General features: G+C 44.0%; 1 protein-coding gene across 2 annotated transcripts in view; it reads right to left on the bottom strand.

Annotated features, from left to right (window-relative positions):
- RASSF4 (Ras association domain family member 4) overlaps positions 1-27377 on the bottom strand; it is a 166567-nt gene that overhangs the window by 27401 nt on the left and 111789 nt on the right. For both annotated transcript variants that reach the window (XM_083146133.1, XM_083146134.1), the window contains exons 6-8: positions 21238-21302; positions 17718-17872; positions 964-1065 (exon numbers count right to left, since the gene is read on the bottom strand). In XM_083146133.1, the coding sequence (XP_083002259.1) occupies positions 964-1065; positions 17718-17872; positions 21238-21302 (322 nt within the window). The remainder of the gene's footprint in view (positions 1-963; positions 1066-17717; positions 17873-21237; positions 21303-27377) is intronic.

The raw sequence follows: 27377 nt of genomic DNA, 5'->3' as shown, positions 1-27377 counted from the left end.
GCCAGTTCTTTGGTGAAAAGGTGAGGTATATAATGATGAATTTGGTTACTGTAAAGGTGGCCATACATCAGAAAGATATTGTACCCAATCATACAATCTCAATTGATTGTAAGATGGATTGTATGCAGATTGTGTGCACATCTTGTGTACACAAATCATACAATCAATCATCAGATGGATTGTATGACTGATTGTATGATGGATTGTATGCAGATTGTGTGCACATCTTGCATACACAATCATACAGCAGATGGATTGTATGACTGATTGTAAGATGGATTGTGTGTAGATTGTGTGTCCAAAAACCACCAAGGACTGCCGGGGATTTCAAGGGAAATTGTACACAATCATGAGCGCAATTGATCTTAAGATCGATCTTTCTGATGTATGGCCAGCTTAAGACCCATGCACATTAACGATCAAGCCGAAGCCGATATTGGTGGTGCTGGGGGGCATCATTAAGTGCATACACACTTCCTAATGCCGGTGGGGAGGTAGAGAAAGCAGGTGGATCGATGGGGGCCATTGTTAATGAGGACCTCCCTCACCTGTACATGATGTCGCGTATACACAATAGACGAGATTGTACAAGATATCACACAGAAGGGCCCTTCCGAGTAATAGCTTTTATCAATCTTTGTAAATGTACCCTTGCCGTGATATGATATATAAATGACAGAATTAGAAAGTTCAGAATGGGCAAATAAATCGACTTCAAGACCACATTCACATTTTAGAATCAACTCACGTACAATAACGCAATAGCGGAATGACATTTAGGCCAAAATTCATGTTGATATGGTTTAAAACTGACAAAGGAAATATTTGCTGCTCTATGTGAAGGAGATCATCATCATTCTAGAAGGTCTTTATAACACTTCTACTGCATCCTCACTTTCCGTTATCATTTTCTATATATTTTACTTAATATGTTCCTATCTGTTGACTGTATCTTCTGCTTACCCTGAATTTCCTCAGCAGCAGGCTTAACACTTGGGATGTGTTCATGGTACTGGTGACACGTACATTTGTCACAGAACCGTATGCTGGAGTGAACACAGAAGTCTGAAAGAAAACAGATGTGTATTAACAAGTCAAGGTCATGGGCTACCTTCCTATATTCCACACATACAGTACAAAAGAACACATACTCTCAGTGCCTTCTTATACAGAATAAAGGCATGTTATAGTCAGGTACCTGTAAGCCTGGGGTTCCAAAATACTCTCCTCAGGACCCCACACAGTTAACGTTTTGCAGGTCACCCGGCAGCTGCATTGTGTATTACCAACTGTCACATTTAAAAAATCAAAAGGTGACCTGGGGTCCTTCAGGATAGAGATTGAGAACCTGTTCTGTAAGCAAACTGTAGATCATGAAAACGTGGGCAGAGAATCACAACAGGTTTGTACCACAATCACAATAGTGTATGAGGAAAAATTTCCCTCATACACTATAGGATTTTCTGTGGCCAAAATGTATAGGATTTTCTGTGGCCAAAATGGCATTTTCTTAAGCTTGGCCATATACATCAAGTCCTCAAATGCGATAGATTTCTGGGCCTGGATGCGGTAGGCCACGCCATTTTTGAATGGTGTTTCCCTATACAGGCGTATGGGCTTGTATCGCATTTCTCTGCTAAGTGGGATCCAATTGGTAGAGTGTAACATAGGCCCTTATTCTGGTTGGTGCGGTAATATCCGCGTGCGTTCGTCCCGCCGATGTTTTGTGTCTGCGCATGTGCAGAGGCGTCTCTGCACATGTGCGAGCGGGGCGTACGGCCAAATCCCGCATGAAATGTGAACACTCCGAACAGGGGGTGGAGAGGGGCGTGAAGGGCTATTTGGGCTCATTACCATATGCATACGCCCCGCATTTCATGGGCGTTCCCATGCAAACTCTGGGCGTACGTATGGTAATGCGGCCGTGACGCACGTGTAGGGGGCGGACATATGACATCGCCGGATGTCAGCTGCCCGCCCAGATCCCTGCTTTTGCACGGAAAAATGTCCGTGTGGTCTGAGGTTGCGGGAGCTGGTGGAGCACTCGGTCCTGCATTCGATGGTCTGCGACCATCGAATGTTGGGGGAGGTTCCCTGAGATGGAGGAGGCGTATTCCGTGAGAAATACACGTGCGGTCCGTTCGGCCAGCTTCTTACAGCGTACGGACGGAGTTGGCGATCCGTATGGAAGGCGGGGTTTCGCACGCACGTTCCTGGCCGCATATTCAGATCTGGCCGCACCGATCAGAATAAGGCCCATAGTAACATACAGTAGTAAAATGGTTGTTGAGGTTGAAAAAAAAAAAGACACAAGTCCATCAAGTTCAACCTACAGTATGTATGATCTCCTGCAGTGCAATGAATGTATTAGGTTACTGGTTATCCATTACAAACCAGGATGTTCGGAGACCCAAAAAGGTTAACAAATTTACTGCTGAATCCACTATAGTACATGTGAATTACGGTTATAACCTTACATACTTTTTCAGCCGAATGCGGAGATGGGCAATCGGAGAAGCGGAGACGGCCAGCGGGGGGATGCTCCAGCAGAATGAGCACGGCAGCAGCAGCAGGTTCACATCCATCAACAGCGAAGCAGAGACCGGTGGCGAGCACATGACACTCTCTTCCAGCCCCACGGCCAGACAGGAAGCCGGGTAAGTACCTTTCACACCAGCCTGTATCCCGGTAGCAATCCTGCTAGCTAGAAGGGGTTGAGATCCTGGGACATTGGTCCCAGGATTTTGGCTTGGGAACCATTCACCCCAGCGCTAGTCACGGGTTGTTCCCAACCCGGGAATTTAGGCTGGTGTGAAAGGGGTATATCCAAACCTTTCCTCATAATCAATGATTCCAGACCCTTTCTTAACTTAGTTGCTCTTCTCTGAACCTTTTCAAGTTCCAAGATGTACTTTTTATGGAATGGTGCCCAGAACTGTGCACTGTATTCCAGATGAGGTCTTGCCAGCGATTTATACAGTGCCACAGTTACCCTGTCTTTCCTCTATGCCCAGTTATGCATGCCAATACCCTGGTAGCCTTTGCTGCTGCTCCCTGACATTCAGCACTGCAGCTGAGTCTATTATCTATGAGCGCCCCCAAATCCTTCTCCATTAATAATACTTCTGTGTTTAAAAAATAACAGTTGGCCGGTACTTTACGGCTCTCCAATCGATGATGCATCTCGCCTTGTGGGATATTAAATCAATATTTTTAAATTATATCAGGGGACACAAATCGGACATTTATAATTGTTAAAATAATTAAAAAAAAAAAAAAGGTACTTGTGTATTAGCACGGCGCCCACGATTTCCATCTTATGGCATCTTATACAAATTGTATACCATTGTATATGGCATACAATGAGATGAGATGAGATACGATTTTAAATTGTATAAGCACACTAATGGGTGCTTTCAATGTTAATTGCCCCCCCTATAAGATTTTTAATTGTATAAGCACCCTAATGGGTGCTTACAATGTTAAATGCACCCCCACGCCACCCCCACTATTAACGCCAACCCGAAGCGTGGCGAGCGCAGCGAGCCCGCGAGGGGCGGCGGTACGCATCCTCCGACCTTTTCATACCCCCACTATCCATGCCGGCGTGGAGTTGATTTTATATAGTGTGGCGAGCGTGGCGAGCCCCGTGAGGGGCCACGTTTTACTTTACATGTATTACGCGTCCACTCGCCACGCTTCGGGCTCGCCACACTATATAAAATCAACTCCACGCCGACATGGATAGTGGGGGTATGAAAAGGTCAGAGGACGCGTACCGCCGCCCGCTCGCCACGCTTCGGGTTGGCGTTGATAGTGGGGGTGCATTTAACATTGTAAGCACCCATTAGGGTGCTTATACAATTAAAAATCTTATATGGGGGCCAATTAACATTGAAAGCAACCATTAGTGTGCTTATACTATTTAAAATCGTATCTCATCTCATTGTATGCCATATACAATGGTATACAATTTTAAATGGTATAAGATCGGGTCCCATCGCATCGCATCCCCATCTCATTGCATACCATATTAAGCCTTATGGTATGCAATGCGATGGACGCCGTGATAATACACAAGTACCAAAAAAATAATTTGTTCTGCTGTCTGTCATGGCACTGAGACATTGCCATGCTAGTGCCAACAGTACTTAGTGGAAGATGCATCACTTCTAAAGAGAAATCCTGGAAGAGTCACCCATAGAAACCAATCAATTTCTAGATATAACTTTCCAAGTACACTCTTCAAAACAATAGTAAGAAGCTGGCAGCTTGCTATGCGCAACTTCTCCACCTGTCCTCATTAGAAGGCTGGCACGTCCAGGGCCGGATTAAGGAGACCCCCTGTGGTCGGCATGAATTTAAAAATAATTATTATTTTTTTTAGCTAAAGGTTTTGTGCATGGGAGTGGGGTAGTGCTGCAGCTTCACCTATCTTCCAATGTGACAAAGAATAATGGTGCTGAGCCAAGGCTTCACTAGTGTGCAGTGCATTACTGGGAGTTGACTGCACAAGAGGTCAGAGGTTGAGAGGCTTGTGCTGAGCTCTGATTGGTGGAGCTCATCACATGCTTCTCAGGCCCATGGAGGACAGCAGCAACAGCGGCTTCATGGGAGGGGTTTTAAGCAGAGGCAGTGATGAGCCTGTGAGGTCTCCTACAGAGTAAGGTACAGAGGGACAAACAGGCTTTTCATGTGGTGTATATATATATTAATCAGGTATTTGGGGTGGTGGTTAGTCGCACAAGAGCACAGTATTATGCTTCTGAATTTTTGTATTGGCCCCCTATTTTACTGCTGGGTAGGTTTATTACTCCTTATCTCAGATGGGAGGGGTGTGCTACTACCAGACAAAAAAGAATGATATTTATAAAGAAAAGAAAAGCTTGTCGCTTAGTAGTGCACCTTAAGAAATTAAATCAATCCTAAAAAGTAACCTTTATTGGCATTTGGTTAAAATTGCGGAGTATAAAAACACACATACAAACATCTATGTGAAAAGACACCAAAGATTAAAAAGCTGTGTGTGTGTGTGCTTCCTGCACTTATTGTAACCAATCTTAAATCAGAGTGGCCTGCGTCTTTTCGTGAATATCCAGAAATTTTTCTTTTTAAATAATTAATGCTTCTCAGCCTTTATGCTGGATACAAATTCAAGGTGATCTCTGCCCTTAACTGTTTGCTAGTTATTGCTCGAGGAGCAAATTGACACTTTGTAGTTAGGTATTTGATACAATTTTAATACATTGAATACATTTCCGTGTGTCTTCCTATATATATTTCAGGAAGGGCACAGTGCTTCAAATGTCTCACTGATATAACCTTTATTACAATAGGTTAGGGAATAGCCAGGTCAGTGTGCTTGGTGTATTGATAATATATATTGGCAGCCGTGTGCCCATGGATTTTTTATATATATGTCGCGTGAGCAAATGATCAGATTTTTCTTGCAATGTCAAAATCTCCTGGTGTGTATGCAGGTATAGTTGGTATTAAATCACCATTAGTTCACAACCCATTATTCTGATACACGTCTGTTATGCACATTCACATGATCTGTTTATATAAATATCGTCATAATTTACACACTGTACTTAACCCCTTCATGACAGAGCCAGTTTGTGCCTTCATGACAGAGCCCTTTTTTTCAAATCTGACATGTCTCACTTAAGTGGGGATAACTTTTTTTTGCTTTTACTTATCCCAGTGATTTTGAGATTGTTTTCTCGTGACACATTGTACTTCAAGTTAGTGGTAAATTTTCGTCGATACAGTCTGTGTTTTTTTGTGAAAAATACCAAAATATCGTGAAAAAATGGAAAATTTAGCAATTTGCAAAATGTTAAATTTTCTGCTTGTGAGACAAATAATCATACCACTCAAAATAGTTAATAACTAACATAGACCATATGTCTACTTTATGTTTCCATCATTATTTCAACTTCCTTTTAATTTTTTTGGACACTAGGAGGCTTACAATATGAATAGCAAATTCTCAAATTTTCATGAAAATTTCAAACACTGATTTTTTTAGGGACCAGTTCAGTTCTGATGTGACTTTGAGGGACTTGTATGTGAGACACCCCCATAAATGATGCCATTTCAAAAACTGCACCCCTCACAGTATTCAAAACAGCATTTTGGAAGTTTGTTAACCCTTTAGGTGTTTCACAGGAATTAAAACAAAGTGTAGGTGAAATTTCAAAATTTCTTTTTTTTTGCAGAGTTTCAATTTTAATACATTTTTCTAACGAATACAGTAGATTTTACTAGAGAAATGTGACTAAAAATTGATTCCCCCAATTCTTTTGTTTTCAAAAATATCCTATATGTGGCCCTAGTGTGCACGTTGACCAAACCACAGGCTTCATAATAGAAGGAGCACCTACTTGATTTTGGAGCCTCCTTTTTATGAGATTTTTTTTTAGGCACCATGTAGGTTTCTAGGCACCATAAGTGCTAAAAGTTAGGAACCTCCCCCACAAGTCACCCCATTTTGCAATCTACACCCCTCAGGAAATTCATCTAGGGGTATAGTGTACATTTCAAACCCCCAGGGGTTTCACCAATTTTGGTACAACTGGGATGTGAAAATGGAAAATTACATTTTTTTACACAAACATGCAGTTCTGGCTCAAAATTTTTCATTTTCACAAGGAATGAAGGAGACAAAGCACCCCAAAATCTGTGCCCCAATTTCTCCCGAGTACGGCAATGCCTCACATGTGACCAAAAAATACCAGTTGGGTGCATGGCAGGACTTAGAAGGGAAGGAGTGATTTTTGGATTTTGCAGCAAAGATTTTGGTGGAATGAATGGTGGGTGCTATGTTGCATTAGCAAGACTCCCAAAGCACCAATACAGTGGAACCCCCCCACAAGTCACCCCATTTTGCAAAGTACACCCCTCAGGGAATTCATCTAGGGGTATAGTGTACATTTCAAACCCCCAGGGGTTTCACCAATTTTGGTACAACTGGGATGTGAAAATGGAAAATTACATTTTTTTACACAAACATGCAGTTCTGGCTCAAAATTTTTCATTTTCACAAGGAATGAAGGAGACAAAGCACCCCAAAATCTGTGCCCCAATTTCTCCCGAGTACGGCAATGCCTCACATGTGACCAAAAAATACCAGTTGGGTGCATGGCAGGACTTAGAAGGGAAGGAGTGATTTTTGGATTTTGCAGCAAAGATTTTGGTGGAATGAATGGTGGGTGCTATGTTGCATTAGCAAGACTCCCAAAGCACCAATACAGTGGAACCCCCCCACAAGTCACCCCATTTTGCAAAGTACACCCCTCAGGGAATTCATCTAGGGGTATAGTGTACATTTCAAACCCCCAGGGGTTTCACCAATTTTGGTACAACTGGGATGTGAAAATGGAAAATTACATTTTTTTACACAAACATGCAGTTCTGGCTCAAAATTTTTCATTTTCACAAGGAATGAAGGAGACAAAGCACCCCAAAATCTGTGCCCCAATTTCTCCCGAGTACGGCAATGCCTCACATGTGACCAAAAAATACCAGTTGGGTGCATGGCAGGACTTAGAAGGGAAGGAGTGATTTTTGGATTTTGCAGCAAAGATTTTGGTGGAATGAATGGTGGGTGCTATGTTGCATTAGCAAGACTCCCAAAGCACCAATACAGTGGAACCCCCCCACAAGTCACCCCATTTTGCAAAGTACACCCCTCAGGGAATTCATCTAGGGGTATAGTGTACATTTCAAACCCCCAGGGGTTTCACCAATTTTGGTACAACTGGGATGTGAAAATGGAAAATTACATTTTTTTACACAAACATGCAGTTCTGGCTCAAAATTTTTCATTTTCACAAGGAATGAAGGAGACAAAGCACCCCAAAATCTGTGCCCCAATTTCTCCCGAGTACGGCAATGCCTCACATGTGACCAAAAAATACCAGTTGGGTGCATGGCAGGACTCAGAAGGGAAGGAGTGATTTTTGGATTTTGCAGCACAGATTTTGGTGGAATGAATGGTGGGTGCTATGTTGCATTAGCAAGACTCCCAAAGCACCAATACAGTGGAACCCCCCCACAAGTCACCCCATTTTGCAAAGTACACCCCTCAGGGAATTCATCTAGGGGTATAGTGTACATTTCAAACCCCCAGGGGTTTCACCAATTTTGGTACAACTGGGATGTGAAAATGGAAAATTACATTTTTTTACACAAACATGCAGTTCTGGCTCAAAATTTTTCATTTTCACAAGGAATGAAGGAGACAAAGCACCCCAAAATCTGTGCCCCAATTTCTCCCGAGTACGGCAATGCCTCACATGTGACCAAAAAATACCAGTTGGGTGCATGGCAGGACTTAGAAGGGAAGGAGTGATTTTTGGATTTTGCAGCAAAGATTTTGGTGGAATGAATGGTGGGTGCTATGTTGCATTAGCAAGACTCCCAAAGCACCAATACAGTGGAACCCCCCCACAAGTCACCCCATTTTGCAAAGAACACCCCTCAGGGAATTCATCTAGGGGTATAGTGTACATTTCAAACCCCCAGGGGTTTCACCAATTTTGGTACAACTGGGATGTGAAAATGGAAAATTACATTTTTTTACACAAACATGCAGTTCTGGCTCAAAATTTTTCATTTTCACAAGGAATGAAGGAGACAAAGCACCCCAAAATCTGTGCCCCAATTTCTCCCGAGTACGGCAATGCCTCACATGTGACCAAAAAATACCAGTTGGGTGCATGGCAGGACTTAGAAGGGAAGGAGTGATTTTTGGATTTTGCAGCAAAGATTTTGGTGGAATGAATGGTGGGTGCTATGTTGCATTAGCAAGACTCCCAAAGCACCAATACAGTGGAACCCCCCCACAAGTCACCCCATTTTGCAAAGTACACCCCTCAGGGAATTCATCTAGGGGTATAGTGTACATTTCAAACCCCCAGGGGTTTCACCAATTTTGGTACAACTGGGATGTGAAAATGGAAAATTACATTTTTTTACACAAACATGCAGTTCTGGCTCAAAATTTTTCATTTTCACAAGGAATGAAGGAGACAAAGCACCCCAAAATCTGTGCCCCAATTTCTCCCGAGTACGGCAATGCCTCACATGTGACCAAAAAATACCAGTTGGGTGCATGGCAGGACTTAGAAGGGAAGGAGTGATTTTTGGATTTTGCAGCAAAGATTTTGGTGGAATGAATGGTGGGTGCTATGTTGCATTAGCAAGACTCCCAAAGCACCAATACAGTGGAACCCCCCCACAAGTCACCCCATTTTGCAAAGTACACCCCTCAGGGAATTCATCTAGGGGTATAGTGTACATTTCAAACCCCCAGGGGTTTCACCAATTTTGGTACAACTGGGATGTGAAAATGGAAAATTACATTTTTTTACACAAACATGCAGTTCTGGCTCAAAATTTTTCATTTTCACAAGGAATGAAGGAGACAAAGCACCCCAAAATCTGTGCCCCAATTTCTCCCGAGTACGGCAATGCCTCACGTGTGACCAAAAAATACCAGTTGGGTGCATGGCAGGACTCAGAAGGGAAGGAGTGATTTTTGGATTTTGCAGCACAGATTTTGGTGGAATGAATGGTGGGTGCTATGTTGCATTACCAATACAGTGGAACCCCCCCACAAGTGACCCCATTTTGCAAACTACACCCCTCAGGGAATTCATCTAGGGGTATAGTGTACATTTCAAACCCCCAGGGGTTTCACCAATTTTGGTACAACTGGGATGTGAAAATGGAAAATTACATTTTTTTACACAAACATGCAGTTCTGGCTCAAAATTTTTCATTTTCACAAGGAATGAAGGAGACAAAGCACCCCAAAATCTGTGCCCCAATTTCTCCCGAGTACGGCAATGCCTCACATGTGACCAAAAATACCAGTTGGGTGCATGGCAGGACTTAGAAGGGAAGGAGTGATTTTTGGATTTTGCAGCAAAGATTTTGGTGGAATGAATGGTGGGTGCTATGTTGCATTAGCAAGACTCCCAAAGCACCAATACAGTGGAACCCCCCCACAAGTCACCCCATTTTGCAAAGTACACCCCTCAGGGAATTCATCTAGGGGTATAGTGTACATTTCAAACCCCCAGGGGTTTCACCAATTTTGGTACAACTGGGATGTGAAAATGGAAAATTACATTTTTTTACACAAACATGCAGTTCTGGCTCAAAATTTTTCATTTTCACAAGGAATGAAGGAGACAAAGCACCCCAAAATCTGTGCCCCAATTTCTCCCGAGTACGGCAATGCCTCACATGTGACCAAAAAATACCAGTTGGGTGCATGGCAGGACTCAGAAGGGAAGGAGTGATTTTTGGATTTTGCAGCACAGATTTTGGTGGAATGAATGGTGGGTGCTATGTTGCATTAGCAAGACTCCCAAAGCACCAATACAGTGGAACCCCCCCACAAGTCACCCCATTTTGCAAAGTACACCCCTCAGGGAATTCATCTAGGGGTATAGTGTACATTTCAAACCCCCAGGGGTTTCACCAATTTTGGTACAACTGGGATGTGAAAATGGAAAATTACATTTTTTTACACAAACATGCAGTTCTGGCTCAAAATTTTTCATTTTCACAAGGAATGAAGGAGACAAAGCACCCCAAAATCTGTGCCCCAATTTCTCCCGAGTACGGCAATGCCTCACATGTGACCAAAAAATACCAGTTGGGTGCATGGCAGGACTTAGAAGGGAAGGAGTGATTTTTGGATTTTGCAGCAAAGATTTTGGTGGAATGAATGGTGGGTGCTATGTTGCATTAGCAAGACTCCCAAAGCACCAATACAGTGGAACCCCCCCACAAGTCACCCCATTTTGCAAAGTACACCCCTCAGGGAATTCATCTAGGGGTATAGTGTACATTTCAAACCCCCAGGGGTTTCACCAATTTTGGTACAACTGGGATGTGAAAATGGAAAATTACATTTTTTTACACAAACATGCAGTTCTGGCTCAAAATTTTTCATTTTCACAAGGAATGAAGGAGACAAAGCACCCCAAAATCTGTGCCCCAATTTCTCCCGAGTACGGCAATGCCTCACATGTGACCAAAAAATACCAGTTGGGTGCATGGCAGGACTTAGAAGGGAAGGAGTGATTTTTGGATTTTGCAGCAAAGATTTTGGTGGAATGAATGGTGGGTGCTATGTTGCATTAGCAAGACTCCCAAAGCACCAATACAGTGGAACCCCCCCACAAGTCACCCCATTTTGCAAAGTACACCCCTCAGGGAATTCATCTAGGGGTATAGTGTACATTTCAAACCCCCAGGGGTTTCACCAATTTTGGTACAACTGGGATGTGAAAATGGAAAATTACATTTTTTTACACAAACATGCAGTTCTGGCTCAAAATTTTTCATTTTCACAAGGAATGAAGGAGACAAAGCACCCCAAAATCTGTGCCCCAATTTCTCCCGAGTACGGCAATGCCTCACGTGTGACCAAAAAATACCAGTTGGGTGCATGGCAGGACTCAGAAGGGAAGGAGTGATTTTTGGATTTTGCAGCACAGATTTTGGTGGAATGAATGGTGGGTGCTATGTTGCATTACCAATACAGTGGAACCCCCCCACAAGTGACCCCATTTTGCAAACTACACCCCTCAGGGAATTCATCTAGGGGTATAGTGTACATTTCAAACCCCCAGGGGTTTCATCAATTTTGGTACAACTGGGCAGTGAAAATGAAAAAAAATACATTTTTTTACACAAAAATGTACTTCTGGCTCAAAATTTTTCATTTTCACAAGGAATGAAGGAGACAAAGCACCCCAAAATCTGTGCCCCCATTTCTCCAGAGTACGGCAATGCCTCACATGTGACCAAAAAATACCAGTTGGGTGCATGGCAGGACTCAGAAGGGAAGGAGTGATTTTTGGATTTTGCAGCACAGATTTTGGTGGAATGAATGGTGGGTGCTATGTTGCATTACCAATACAGTGGAACCCCCCCACAAGTGACCCCATTTTGCAAACTACACCCCTCAGGGAATTCATCTAGGGGTATAGTGTACATTTCAAACCCCCAGGGGTTTCATCAATTTTGGTACAACTGGGCAGTGAAAATGAAAAAAATACATTTTTTTACACAAAAATGTACTTCTGGCTCAAAATTTTTCATTTTCACAAGGAATGAAGGAGACAAAGCACCCCAAAATCTGTGCCCCCATTTCTCCAGAGTACGGCAATGCCTCACATGTGACCAAAAAATACCAGTTGGGTGCATGGCAGGACTCAGAAGGGAAGGAGTGATTTTTGTTTTTTGCAGCTCAGATTCTGGTGGAATGAATGGTGGGTGCTATGTGGCATTAGCAAGACCCCCGAAGCACGGTGAAATGATGAACCTAATAATCCATAGATGTGTGGTATATTTTGAAACACTCCTTTATACATAGGCCGGGTTTGTCGGGGCAAGTTTCACAGTGGAAAATAGTTTCCTTTCTTATTCCCTTTTTATAGCAAACTTTGCACCTTTTTTGTGTCCTGCCCTTTCTTGCAGTGGAGGGGATTTCGTTGGGAAAATGCTGCCCTGGTACAATACGGGGGCCAGTACTAGAAGTACTGGGGCCCTCTGCCTGCTGATTCCCAAATGTTAGGCTCTTTATGACTTCCTCTTGAAAGTGCATAAATGTCCCCCTCTGGCCGGTAGAACGGAATAGCACGTAAGCGTTATACAGTGCCATCTGGATGATATACACGGCCAGCTTCTTGTACCAGATATTTGTTTTCCGCAGGGCACTGTACGGCTTCAGTACCTGATCTGAAAGATCCACTCCACCCATGTACTTATTGTAATCTAGGATACAATTTGGTTTTGAGGTGTGGGTACTGGTACCTCGTACAGGGATGGAGGTGGTACTGTCTCCATGAATTGTTGTCAGTATAAGGACATCCCTCTTGTCCTTATATTTGACCAACAACATATTTTCGGTGCATATTCCCCTGCTTTCACCCCTTCTCATTACTTGGGCAATGTGCGTTTTGGGGAGGCCTCTTTGGTTCTTGCGCACAGTACCGCAAGCTGCTGTACCTCTTGAACCAAGGGCCTTAAACAGGGGGATGCTGGTGTAAAAGTTATCCACATAGAGGTGATAACCCTTATCCAGGAAGGGGTGCATTAAATCCCAGACAATTTTTCCACTAACACCTACGAGGGAGGGGGGGCATTCTGGTGGTTCAATTCTTGAATCCTTCCCTTCATATACCCTAAACTTGTGGGTGTACCCTGTGGTGCTTTCACACAGCTTATACATTTTTATCCCATACCTTGCCCTCTTACTGGGAAGGTACTGGCGGAATTTAACCCTTCCTTTAAAATGTATAAGGGACTCGTCGATACTAATACATTTATCAGGGATGTATAGCTCTGCAAATTTGGCACTGAAATGATCAATGACCGGCCTGACTTTGAATAGCCTGTCAAAGGTGGGATCATCTCTGGGTGGGCACTGTGCATTATCGGTGTAATGTATAAATTTATGGATTGCCTCAAAACGAGCCCGGGGCATGGCCATACGGTGAAATGGGGTGCTGTACAGAACATCTGTACTCCAATATTGCCTAATTTGTGGCTTTTTTACTATGCCCATATGTAACACCAGACCCCAAAACGTCATCATCTCTACTGCATCTACAGGGGTCCACCTAGCAAATGATGACGTGGGGTTTTGAGCAATAAACTGCTGGGCATATAAATTAGTTTGGTCCACCATTAAATTTATAAAATCATCAGAGAAAAATAATTTAAAAATGTCAATTTCTCTGAGACCTGTTGAATCAAATTGGATTCCTGGGATGGCCAAAAACTCAGGAACCTGGGGCTCAAAATTGTCTGGTGGTGGGGTCCATACGAGATCAATTATTGGGGGGGGGGGTCTCAGCTGCTCTACGGGGGCGTCTTTGAGGGGGTCCCTCATCATCAGAGGAGGAAGAGGAGCTTAAGACAAATCCTTCAAATTCCCCGCTTGCCTCACTGGCTGTGTCAGAGTCAGAGGCAAGCATGGCATATGCCTCCTCCACCGAATACATTCTCCTGGATGACTGGGACGACATTTGGGATGACATTTGGGATGCCATTTATATTTTTGTGTTACTGGTAGTGAAATGTTTCAACACGTGTATAGTGTAGGGGGGGGTACAAACTTTATTTCAACCCGGGGGGTATGTAGTGTGTATGTATGTAGTGCAGAAAAAAAAAATACAAAAATAAAAAAATTGAAGGGTTCAAAAAAAAAAAAAATGGAAGGGGTTAAAAAAAAAATGGAAGGGGTTAAAAAAAAAATGGAAGGGGTTAAAAAAAAAAAATGGAAGGGGTTAAAAAAAAAAAAGGTCCTGCGCCAAAAATTGAGCACAGATGTTGGTCAGTAACGTCCGTCACTGAACAGCGCTCAAAGGCAACAGGAATTTGATCAAAAAAAAAAATAAAATAGATCAACCCTGTGCCGAAAAAGCTGATCAGTGATGTACGTCACTGATCAGCGCACAGTGGCCACAGGACACACACAAAATCACAGTGTGTGTAAAAAAAAAAATGTAAAAAAGACCCCACAGCACTCACAAAAAATAAAAAAAGGTGATCAGTGATGCGACACTGATTACCAGTGAGGGGCAGCAGGTGCACAACCTTTGGTGGTACTGACAGGTATATATAAAAAAAAAAACCTCTGCACCCCTAAAAAGTTGCTGATCACCTCAGATATAGTGATCAGCACAAAAGGCGGGGGCAGCAGACACAAAATTTAGCACTCTCTATCACTCTCTCTCTCTATCTCTCTATCTCTCACTATCTATCACTCTATGACACTGCAGCAGCAGCACTGACAGGTATATCTATATATAAAAAAAAACCTGCGCCCCCAAAAAGTTGCTGATCAGTTAATTTATACTGATCAGCACAAAAGGGGGGGCAGCAGTCAGTTATAAAAAAAATATATAGCACAATCTGTCACTATCTCTCTATCTCTCTCTCTCTATCTCTCTCTATCTCTCTCTATCTATCTATAGCTCTATCACACTGCAGCAGCACAAAATATAGCACTAGGCCTCTCTATCTCTCTCTATCTCTCTCTATCTCTTTCAGTTATATAAAAAATATATAGCACAATCTGTCACTATCTCTCTCTCTATCTCTCTCTCTCTATCTCTCTCTATCTCTCTCTATCTCTCTATCTATAGCTCTATCACACTGCAGCAGCACAAAATATAGCACTAGGCCTCTCTATCTCTCTCTATCTCTCTCTATCTCTCTCTATCTCTCTAACTCTCTCTCTATCTAATAAATCGCAGCAGCACAAGATGTCACAGGATGTCACAAGATGTCACAAGCATAAGCAATATCAATGATCAGGTAAGTATTTTGGATGGGTTCTGGTCAGTATAGGCGGCAGCTGGGCACGGTGACCGCACTGCACGCTATTCCAGACCGGAATGGCGTCTGCAGTGCAGTCACCGTTAGTTTAAACCCCCCTCCATGGCTGTGATTGGTCCGTCGGTCCGACGAACCAATCACGGCCTTTGGGGGCGGGAGGGGTGAGGTGGGGTGACACCAGTGTCACCCTTACACCCCGCGGTGATTGGTGCTGTACTTTACAGCACCAATCACCTCCGATCCCGTGTCACCGGCGAACGTTATTCGCCGGTGACACAGAAAACGCTGTGAATGGCTGTTCACAATGAACAGCCAATCACAGCGATCGCCGACGGAAGTACTTCCCGGCCATGACGTATATATACGTCAAATGTCGTGAAGGGGTTAATAGAGTAATTTGTCTGCAGCAGCGCTGCTTCCTCTGTCAGTACTGATACAGCGTGGTCTGGCTGTGTGGCTTTCCCCTTCGTATAAATCTTTAGGGCACAGTGCTTTAAATGTCTCACTGATTTAGCCTCTTTTATAGTTAGTTATGGAAAACCAGGTCAATGTGCTTGGTGCATTAGTAACATATGTTGGCAACCATGTGCCCTTAGATTTTTTTATATATTTTGCGTGCACAGTCTGTGTGTGTGGCGTCTTCCGTAGCACCCCTCCGTGTGAGGGCTGATATTGAGTGTATACCCAGCGTCTTAACACAAATGCTCTTATAAGAGCAATCTATTGTGTCTCTGAGCGCCTACTTAATGCGGATAACCTGACAATTGTGCTATACTTTGTCAGTGTGAGAAGCAGTATAATGTATCACTGAGCCTAAAGATTTATGTGAAGGGGAAAGCCGCATAGTCATATCACGCTGTGCCAGTACGGACAGAGAAAGCAGCGCTGCTACAGACAAACCATTCTATTAATTACAATGTGTAAATTATGGTGATATTTATATGATAGACCATAAAAGTGTGCATAACAGACGTGTTTCAGAATAATGGGTTGTGAACGAATGGTGATTTAATACCAACTATACCTGCATACACACCAGGAGATTTTGACATTGCAAGAAAAATCGGATCATTTGCTCACGCGACATATATATAAAAAATCCATGGGCACACGGCTGCCAATATATATTATCAATACACCAAGCACACTGACCTGGCTATTCCCTAACCTATTGTAATAAAGGTTATATCAGTGAGACATTTGAAGCACTGTGCCCTTCCTGAAATATATATAGGAAGACACACGGAAATGTATTCAATGTATTAAAATTGTATCAAATACCTAACTACAAAGTGTCAATTTGCTCCTCGAGCAATAACTAGCAAACAGTTAAGGGCAGAGATCACCTTGAATTTGTATCCAGCATAAAGGCTGAGAAGCATTAATTATTTAAAAAGAAAAATTTCTGGATATTCACGAAAAGATGCAGGCCACTCTGATTTAAGATTGGTTACAATAAGTGCAGGAAGCACACACACACAGCTTTTTAATCTTTGGTGTCTTTTCACATAGATGTTTGTATGTGTGTTTTTATACTCCGCAATTTTAACCAAATGCCAATAAAGGTTACTTTTTAGGATTGATTTAATTTCTTAAGGTGCACTACTAAGCGACAAGCTTTTCTTTTCTTTATAAATATATATATTAATCCCCCTCCAGTGACACATTGACCAAGTTTATACTGCCTTTACTCTGTGTTTTGGCAGTGTAATAGTCTCCCATGCAGTTTGCGACCAGTAATGACCAGTGGGAAGGGGCCCCCCTGTCTAAAGTGATCCGACCACCCAAAGGCTTAATCCGGCCCTGGACACATCTGCCCCTAGTATTCATCAGCACCCTCTCAAAAAAAAAAGAAAAAAACATTTGCCAATTAAAACCACATTTAGCTGTGGGTCCCAATACAAACAGATGAGGATTCTCAACAGGGCACCAAAGTACGGTTATGGTATAAAACATAGACTGACTTATCATATGGTCGTCCGCTAATGGTCGACAGTTACAAGGTCGACAGTTACAAGGTCGACAGTTACAAGGTCGACAGGTAAAAGGTTGACATGATTTTTTAATGGACACTGTCTAAGTGTACCGCATCCCCTTGCATGGCTCGCTGCGCTCGGCACACTATTTTATTCTCCCTCCACGCCCTAGTGGATGGTAGGGCATGAAATACCTCCTGTCGTCAACCTATTGTGTGACCTTTTGACTCTCTACCTTTTGACCCTGTTGACCATTAGTGGTTGACCATATGACTGTCTATCATGAGTCAGTCAGGATACCCCAAAGTGCGATGCTTCTTTTCTTAGGGAGGTGCATAAAACAGAGGTGGCAGACATGTTCTATACCTTATGGTTGTAGAAGTGACCATTTATGGAGAATCTGTGACTTCTTAGTCTCTGAACCTCTCCCGGGCTGTAGTGCTTTGATCGCCTTTGCACAAAGCTGGCATCGCTTCTGGTGCGCTTCAACTGTGGCATTGTTTCCTCTTCACTGGGAACGGCTGAGAAATGACAGAAGGAACATTGCACATTTAGGGGTTGATTCAGGTTGGCTCATATTTGGCCAAATTCGGTCCAGGGACCAATGTTGCAGGTCTGTGCATGCGTATGGGTGAAACTTTGTATGTGCAGACACCCTTGGCGAGTATCACTCTCGCTGAAATATTCATACAGGTAGGGGGCGGGCATGGGAATGTCACATAGTTTCCTGGGCGTACCCACAAAAACGGTGGGTGTGCCCAGAAAAATGCTGGGCCTCCCCATGCAAATGCAGGTGTGTCGAAGCCTGCTCGGGGAGGGTGGCTAACATCACATGACGTCAGCACCCGCTCCGATTTCGGACACATCCAGGGCAAATAAAAGTCAGTCTAGGGTTGGTGACCATCGAATGATTCTTTGCGCATATGGTATCATGCAAATGGCTGTGTACACATCTATTTGCATGAAACTGTGGGCATTCTGTGGGTGAGGGGGGGGGCGTGCCTTCGCTCCCCTGGCGGGCAGTGTTTACCCAATCACTAGGCAGCGAATGTATCATGCCCATACTTTCATAGGCATAGAATTTCAGAGGTACTGATAAGAGGTAATTTGTTTGTGTCTGTGCAGTGTATATATATATATATATATATATATATATATATATATATATATATATATATATATATATATATATATATATATATATATATATATATATATATATATATATATACACACACACACAAGCAGCGATGGGAATGCACTCCTCTCACCAAACAGCTTGCCCGGTGCCTTCCCTGGATACTCCTGGCGTGGAGTCCAAATACAGGACAGTGCGTGGGCGGCACTCGGAAATAACAAATCTCAATAGAAGCGGGTGTGTAATCAATATGATATATCCTGATGACGAGACATTAAATAAAGAGTCTCGAAACGTTGATTACACACCCGCTTCTATTGAGATTTGTTTCCTCATTTGGGAATGAGATTTGGGTCCTCACTACTTACATTTAAGCTGTAATGTGTATTGAACTGTGGTGCTCTTTATTTGTACTGTATTTTTGTTATTTATTCAATGTTATGCCAAGTTTTGTCTCCCTGTATTGTTCCTTTGTACGGCGCTGCGAAACACTTGTGGCGCCTTATAAATAAAATTATAATAATAATAATTTGTTATTTCCGAGTGCCGCCCACGCACTGTATATATATATATAGTTTTTGTAATTCCGCACTCCCAGCCAACAATGTAACAAGTCGCGGTGCTCCTTTAAGGCGACACAATGTGTCCCAATGTATAACAGGGTTGGATATTCCAATAAGGACACTCACCAGTAAATCATGAAAAGTTTATTCAGGGTACATTACCAATCAGGCATAGTAGTCTACGTTTCGGCCACCAGGTGGCCTTTCTCAAGACAGGTCAGCTTAAGCTGGGTACACATCTATACAATCCTTTTTTTTTTTCAAGCGTTCGGCCGACCGTACTCCCGTCGGACCGTCCGCAAACAACAGCCGACACGCGCGTACACACTTGTACAATTTACCAATGAAGGGGTCCCCCCCCTCCAGGACATACCTGACCAGGCTGAAGCCTGGTACTGTCCCCGATGCCCCTGGGCGGTGGGCATCGGGCTGATGGAATGGTGTAAAAAAATAGAATAAAAACTATTGTTTTTTCCTGTGGAACTATGAGTCCCAGCAAGCCTCCCCTGCATGCTGGGACTTGGAGAACCACAAGTCCCAGCATGTGGGGCATTAAAGGGCCCGCTGGCACTTGTAGTTCCACAGAAAAAAAATAGTTAAATAAATACACACTGACACATATGAAAAATAAAAGTTTAATACATACATACATTACACAAACACACTGATACTTACCTATCTTGATCCCGTAGGTAGGTCCCTGGGTCCGGTCCGGTGGCTTGGTTCCCCAGGTACCCATTTGGATTACTACGGATCCAGGACCCCGGACTCTTCAGCCCTGGAGCCCCGGACCCGGACCAGCCCCGGAACCAAGCCACCGGACCGGACCCAGGGACCTACCTACGGGATCAAGATAGGTAAGTATCAGTGTGTTTGTGTAATGTATGTATGTATTAAACTTTTATTTTTCATATGTGTCAGTGTGTATTTATTTAACTATTTTTTTTTCTGTGGAACTACAAGTGCCAGCGGGCCCTTTAATGCCCCGCATGCTGGGACTTGTGGTTCTCCAAGTCCCAGCATGCAGGGGAGGCTTGCTGGGACTCATAGTTCCACAGGAAAAAACAATAGTTTTTATTCTATTTTTTTACACCATTCCATCAGCCCGATGCCCACCGCCCAGGGGCATCGGGGACAGTACCAGGCTTCAGCCTGGTCAGGTATGTGAAAGCATTGCTTTTTCACCTTGATAAAGGGGCGTGTAATCCCCGAAACGTAGGTCCGTTTTGCTGTGACAATATATTTGTTTGAAAAGTTCCTGCTTGAGTGCCACTGTTGTTTTCTTTGCATTTCATCTGGCTTAAAATCAGCCACAGAACATTTAAAATGGGATGATAAAGTAAAAATATATTTATATATTATGATATATAGCAAGCAGTATAAGGATGGATGGTCATCGAGAGCTATGGATTCTCTGTGGGGCCGGAGGGATCCTCCCACACACGATAGCAACGGGAGGTGTGACCACACCTAATGCCTGAAGAGTGGTGACAGTTGAGAACTGTTGCAGTCAGGTGAAGTGCTGCCTGATGTGGAAGCTGATCAGACTGCCTATGGAGCCAGGAGAAGTAGGACTGTGGCAGCTAAAGAGTCCAGTGAGAAAGGAGGCCGGCGTCTAAGGACCTTATTCTGGTTGACTCACAAGGCTGCGAATTTTGAAGCCTTGCGAGTGCACCAGACACCTGACGCCCCCCCCCCCCCCCTCACACGCCACGATCCCCCACGAACGCCCAATGGGCTGTGCCCCCCATGCCCCGGCCGCACTGCTAGGTGCAAGCAGGACAGCAAACATGTAGTTTGCCGTGCCTGCTCGAATCCTGCATCTGCCCACGCGCAGATATATACTGTGCCATTGTATGCCAGATCATGCAGTGTGAATGTGGGCACAATATATCACATCATTGTATTGGCCAGTTGCAAGATTTTGGGATATACCCGTCTTATGATGTGTCTTAAGTAAACCACTGCATCCTATTAATCAAATTAATACAAATCTGATAAAGGTGTTCAGCTATTCAGTGGGTGGAATGCGAGGGGGTGACGGTCTCCCTTCTGTTCCTGGAATCCAGGCAATCATTTGAAGGCTTAAAAAAGTACAAATATCAAATGAATGTGGAATGAAAGTGTTCTACAAACGCCAGACAGAACAATACAGAATGTAGGACAATAGAGCAGCTTTACTCACTTCTGCCAGAATTATTGTTTTGCTCTTCTTCGTTATTCTGCTGTTCTTCATCAGGTAATTCTGAACTAAAGGGAAATTCATTTCAAGTTACTTTGTGGTAAACAAGTGATAATGCCCCAGATGTTAATTAGTGATCAGTTTTTAAGCAGTCAAGTCCAATTTTAATGGCATAGGGCCAGATGTATTGAACTTGAAAATAAAAAAATAAAGTGTGATAAACTACCAGCCAATCAGCTCCTAGCTGCCATGGTACAAACTGGTTGACTGGATAAGCTGCAAAGCTCGCAGCTTACCGAGCCTGCCCCGCCGAATACCCCCACCCCGGCGATGTACTGTATCTCCCCGCAACCATGACCCTAGCACCCGGCATCACACCGCAATTTGGATGGGAACGCCCAGGTTTTCTTGAAACCCTGGGCATTCCCATGATGTAGCGTCGCACCAACCCTCCCTGTGCGAGCGCCACGCCGACAGTGCAGGTTCAACAAGGGCACAGAAGTCCTGCACATGCGCATATGATATTATGCTCATACGCAGAACTTCACCATTGGTTGCTCGCACGGGGGACAATCGCTAATTAGAAGGAGGATCTGTGTTTGGAAAATGACGGATTAAGTGAGGGCTGCATAGGCATGAAACGATATCAAAGATTATTTCATTTTTGGGATTAGGTGAAGAGAATAAGTATTGCTAGGCAGATCATCTGTAGGGAAAGGTGGAGGTTATCTCATGTGTGATCAGCCTATCAGGAAGATAGGGGAGGTAGTGTCAGTGCAGTATATTAGGGCAATTTCCATATCGGCAGTGAAAGCCCAACCATCCACTTTTTTCACTATTTGGCCTTTTAATTTGGCTTAATTCTTAAAATGTGGCAATTCAGTTAGTAACACCGGCAGGAAGGCGCTTGACCAGAGGTCACATGTGGCATTAGTGGTCGTTGTGGGGAACCTACACTTTCCAAGGACATCTGGTGAGTTCTGCCTGTATGGAGGAACGATGGCCATTTCCCAAATGTCCACACTATGCTAGATTAAAGGGAGGGGGAGACCTTCTCAATGCAGTTTATACCTTTAGTCAGATGGGGTGTTTAGTCGCCGTCATTTCATATAGTTGGGGCGTTTCAGTCACCGCCATTTTATAACCCGGGTTGACTAGTGCTGGTTACCAACAGGGTCATTCCAATTATTAAATATTAATGATCTTTAAATGTTATGCAGTTATGTGTCTGTCTTTATTTTTAGTCATCAGCTATCTTAAGGTATTAAAGGTCAAAACCAATAATTAATAGACTCCTTAATAGAGGTTTGATGGTTTATAATTTTATAATTTTTCATGGATTAGTATATCTCACCCATAGACAATGTTTTTGCAAATTTTTAATTTTACACAGATGAAGGGATTACTGATTTGACCTCTTCAGCTTTCTCTTTAACCCCATTTTACGTTCCCCTGATTATAATAAATAACAGACATGGCCAAATGCACTAAGCTTCAAAGGTGATAAAATGGAGAGTGATAAACAACCAACCAGCTCCTACCTGCTATGTCACCAGTTGTGTTTGAAAAATGTCAAACAGGAGCTGATTGGTTGGTTGTTTATCACTCTCCATTTATCACTTTTGAAGCTTAGTGCACCTGGCCCTTAGTTTTTTTTAATTTTAGCAAAGAAACTGATAAAAGGTAACACCCCCTCCTTAAGAAATCTCACCGAGTGTGCCAGCTTAGGCCCCAGCAGCAGATGGGCAGGTGGAACTTGGGAGGGTACAATCAACTGCCGAAGCCCGCCTGCACATCTTGCAGGTAAACCGATTAGTGACTGCTTCTGCAGCTGTCTGTCTCCCATTTCAGCAAACAGCAGCCTATGTTCTGGGCTGCAAAGGGAGCAGTCACTGTGGGGGTTGATAATGTGTTTTTTAATTTTTACCTGTAGGGGTCTTTAGTTGAGATGTGGTAGTTACTTTGCGCTCACCTGCTGTATGTGTATATTAATACAGGTCGGGTATCCCGTATCCGGGCATCCCGTATCCGAATTATTCCAAAAACCATGGTTTTTTGGAATAATTCTAATTTTTTTTTTGTTTTTTTTTCCCCCCTAACCCTCTTTTAATACTTACCAAGTCCTCCGGCGTCCACGGCAGGCCTTCAGCATCCTCTCCGGCGTCTCCAGCGGTCCCAGGAGTGCTTTGCGCGAGTGCGCGTGCGCGCCGGTGACGTCACCGGCGCGCCTGGGAACTTGCGCAAAGCACTCCTGGGACCGCTGGAGACGCCGGAGACAGTGCTGGTGGCCTGCTGTGGACGCCGGAGGACTCCATGGACGCCGTGGGACCATTGGGGACCCACCAGGGGCAGGTAAGTATGACAAAAAAAAAAATTATTCCAAAAACCGGAATATTCCCTTATCCGGAATGCTCGTGGTCCCGAGCATTTCGGATAAGGGATACTCAACCTGTAATAGTGTACTGGTACTTAATAAATTGTACAAGAGTGAAAACTGAGACGAATGATACATTTAAGAAATTAGTGATTTGATTTAACTAAAATAGTGTGATATCGCCTATATCGATCATAGGGAAATTAGGATGGCCCGCCCTAGTTTTCCTGTTCACTGGCCGTCTCCACCTTGTCCCTCCCTGCATATGCCTCTGTCTGTCCATCAGGCAGAGCGGTTCGTAACAGAGCAGCAGCTAACAGGGGGGACTCTTAACTGCCCGCCCCCCACCGTGGGACACTAAGTCCCGATAGGGGAGCGGGACTGTTCAAAACAAACGGGACGGTCCCGCAAAAATGTATTCATTCAGGAGTAAAAGGGTTAAATGAGCATTGAACATGATAGCAGTCACTGTCAGTGCACGAAGGAAAATGATCACTGGATAACAATAGGATCATGCAGCTGGTTGCTGGCTGGGGGATAGAATGTATGTAGTTCACGTGGCCACTGTGTGATCAGCTGTTTGTGGAGAGCTGCTAGTGCTGGCTAATGACAGAACTTCCTTACCATCTGGAAGGTGTTTGTTTTCTCCCATTTCAACTTTGTACACCTAGAACCGTTCCAGTAAATTAATATTCCCCGTAACACATTCAATTAGGTTTAAAATGTTTTCAATGTCGTCTATAAATATTCTGGGATTATACGAATTACTACAATTTCCATACTGTATTTAATACACAATTCTGTGGCATTAAGATCACCATGATTGCTTTATGGCAAATTATATATATAAATATATATTTATGATGTCAATTTATATTATATGCATTAGGATTTTCAAAAATACAAACCACTGCATTACAAATTGTACAGAATAAGAGCAATATACATTTTTCTTAGCCATAATTTGTATAGCTGTGGGTTGAAGTATATCAGTACATGAGAGCTCACATAGCCTTGTGGATCTTAAGCTCACAGTTTTGTTTTGTATGGAAGTATACTTGGCTAACATCCCCACCTGGACCCTTGGAAAGGTGGGCAAGTCCCCTGCATTCATGCTGACTCCTGCACTTCCCTCATATGCAGTAGCGCATGCAGTGTACCCAGAAACCCCCCCCCCCAGGAATCTAAGGGCCCTAGTATGAAAGCTGAGGGTCCCCTCTTTCTATGGGTACAAGAATTTTAAAAATCGGCCCTGGGGAACTGGAGATATCTGACTTCAAAGTAGTGGTCCCCATCCAATCTATACCTCATTTCTTGGCAAACTAATCAGCTCCTTTGGATTTCAGTATCATCAGTATGCGGATGATACTCAGCTCTACCTATCCTCCCCGGACCTTTCCCCATCTGTATTGAGCCGTGTCTCTGAATGCCTTTGTTCATGTTCATGCTGTTTCATCCTGGATGTCATCTCGCCACCTCAAACTTAATATCTCAAAAACAGAACTAATTATATTTCCGCCAATAAATAGTAGTTACCAACCTGATACCTCTATCTCTGTTGAGAAGATGACAATCACTCCTACCTCTCAAGCTCGCTGCCTAGGTGTTATCCTTGACTCAGAACTTTCCTTTGTACCCCACATTCAATCTGTCTCAAAATCATGCCACATGCACCTAAAAAACATTTAAAATTCGCCCTTACCTTACACAAGACACTGCAAAAACTTTAATCCATGCTCTCATCATCTCACGCATTGATTATTGCAATAGTCTCCTTATTGGCCTTCCCCAATACAGACTCTCACCACTACAGTCTCACCACTACAGTCCATTATGAATGCAGCTGCAAGGCTAATCTTCCTAGCCAGACGTTCATCGTCTGCAAAGCTACTCTGTCAGTCACTTCATTGGTTACCTGTATTCTACCGTATTCAATACAAAATTATTTTACTTACACACAAAGCCATAAACCAAACTACACCAACATACATATCTTCTCTTATCTCAAAATATCATCCAACACGACCTCTACGCTCCTCCAAAGATCTGCGTCTCTCATCCACACTCATTACTCGCTCCCATTCCCGACTGCAGGACTCTGTGGAATGCCCTCCCAAGCACAATAAGACTCTCCTCCAGTCTCCAAACCTATAGGCGTTCCCTAAAAACTCATCTCTTCAGGCAAGCTTATCAAATTCCAGAACCAGTCATAGAACTTTGCATTCTAGTGGAATCGATGCAATAAAGAATACATTATCTATCCTCATGTATCAATGCCTATTTCCCTATAGATTGTAAGCTTGCGAGCAGGGCCCTCCTACATTTTCACTGTCTGTAAATACCCTGTTTTGTTGTATCACTGTCCCCTTTGTAAAGCGCAACGGAATATGCTGCGCCGATATATAAGAAACTGTAAATAAATAAATAATAAATAAATTAAACATCCTCTACCACCCTGGAAGTTATGTATCAGGGCCCCTTCATTCAGCCCAATGCCCCCTTCTCCCACCCCATCTCCCACCATCTGTGCAGTAAAGGGGTAATTAGTGGAAATTACTGATCCAGGCCCTACATGCTGAGCGGTTGATATAATACCCCCTACCACCCGCAGGACATCAAAGCTTCTGCTCATAGCACCCCCCACCCCTACTGCTGGAGGATAGGTAGGGGCCCCAATACATTGCTATGCCCAGGGGTCATACACTGCTGTTATGTATATATATTTATATACTAGGTGATTCATCGCGCCCTACGGGCGCTCTTCACACTGTCGTAAGGGGCTGCGCCCCCTTAATTTGTGAACGGGGGTCGCGGAGGGTGCCGCGAATTGCAGGAGGGGGGGTCGCGGGGGGTGCCGCGAATTGCAGGAGGGGGGGTTGTGGGGGGGTGGATGCTGCGAATCGCGGGAGGGGAGGGATTGCAGAGAATCGTGGGAGGGGGGTCGCGGGGTGGGTTGCCGCAAATCGCGGGAGGGGGGTTACGGGGGCGGGGGTTGCGGCGAATCATGGTAGGGGGGGTCGCGGGGGGTGTGCCGTGAATCACGGGAGGGGGGGTCACGGGGTGGGGTGCCGAGAATCGCGGGAGTGTGTGTGTGTGCCGTGAATTGCGGGAGTGGGGGTTGCGGGGGGGGGGGTGACGCGAATCGCCACAAGAAAAAATCAACACAGAAAGGTCAACACATGTAAATGTTGACATAAGTGTGGCACTTCATTGGTGTCCATGTCGACACATGAGAATGAATATGAAAAAAAAAACTTCAAAAACTCATGTCAACCTTTTTCATTGTCGACCATAGCCATGTCAGTGTTTTCCATGTGCAATTTAATTCTGGAGCTGCCGCGAATCACGGGGGGTGCCGCGAATTGCGGGAGGGGGGGGTCGCGGGGTTGGGTGCCGCGAATCGCGGGAGGGCGGGGTTCACAGGGGTTCCGGTGGGGGGTTGCCGCGAATTGCGGGAGGTGGGGGTCACGGGGGGTGCCGCGAATCGCGGGAGGGGGGGGTTGCGGGGGGGTGTGACGCGAATCACCACAAGAAAAAGTCAACACAGAAAGGTCAACACATGTAAATGTTGACATAAGTGTGCCACTTCATTGGTGTCCATGTTGACACATGACAATGAATATGAAAACATTCAAAAAATGAAATAAATCTTCAAAAACTCATGTCAACCTTTTTCATTGTCGACCATAGCTGTGCCAGTGTTTTGCATGTGCCATTTAATCCTGGGGCTGCCGCGAATCGCAGGGGGTGCCGCGATTTGCGGGAGGGG

This window comes from Crinia signifera, chromosome 6, assembly GCF_055691185.1.
Source record: "Crinia signifera chromosome 6, ASM5569118v1, whole genome shotgun sequence".
In the NCBI taxonomy this organism is placed as follows: Eukaryota; Metazoa; Chordata; class Amphibia; order Anura; family Myobatrachidae; genus Crinia; species Crinia signifera.
Note: the sequence above shows the minus strand (reverse complement) of the source record. Positions and strands in the feature narration are given on the sequence as shown.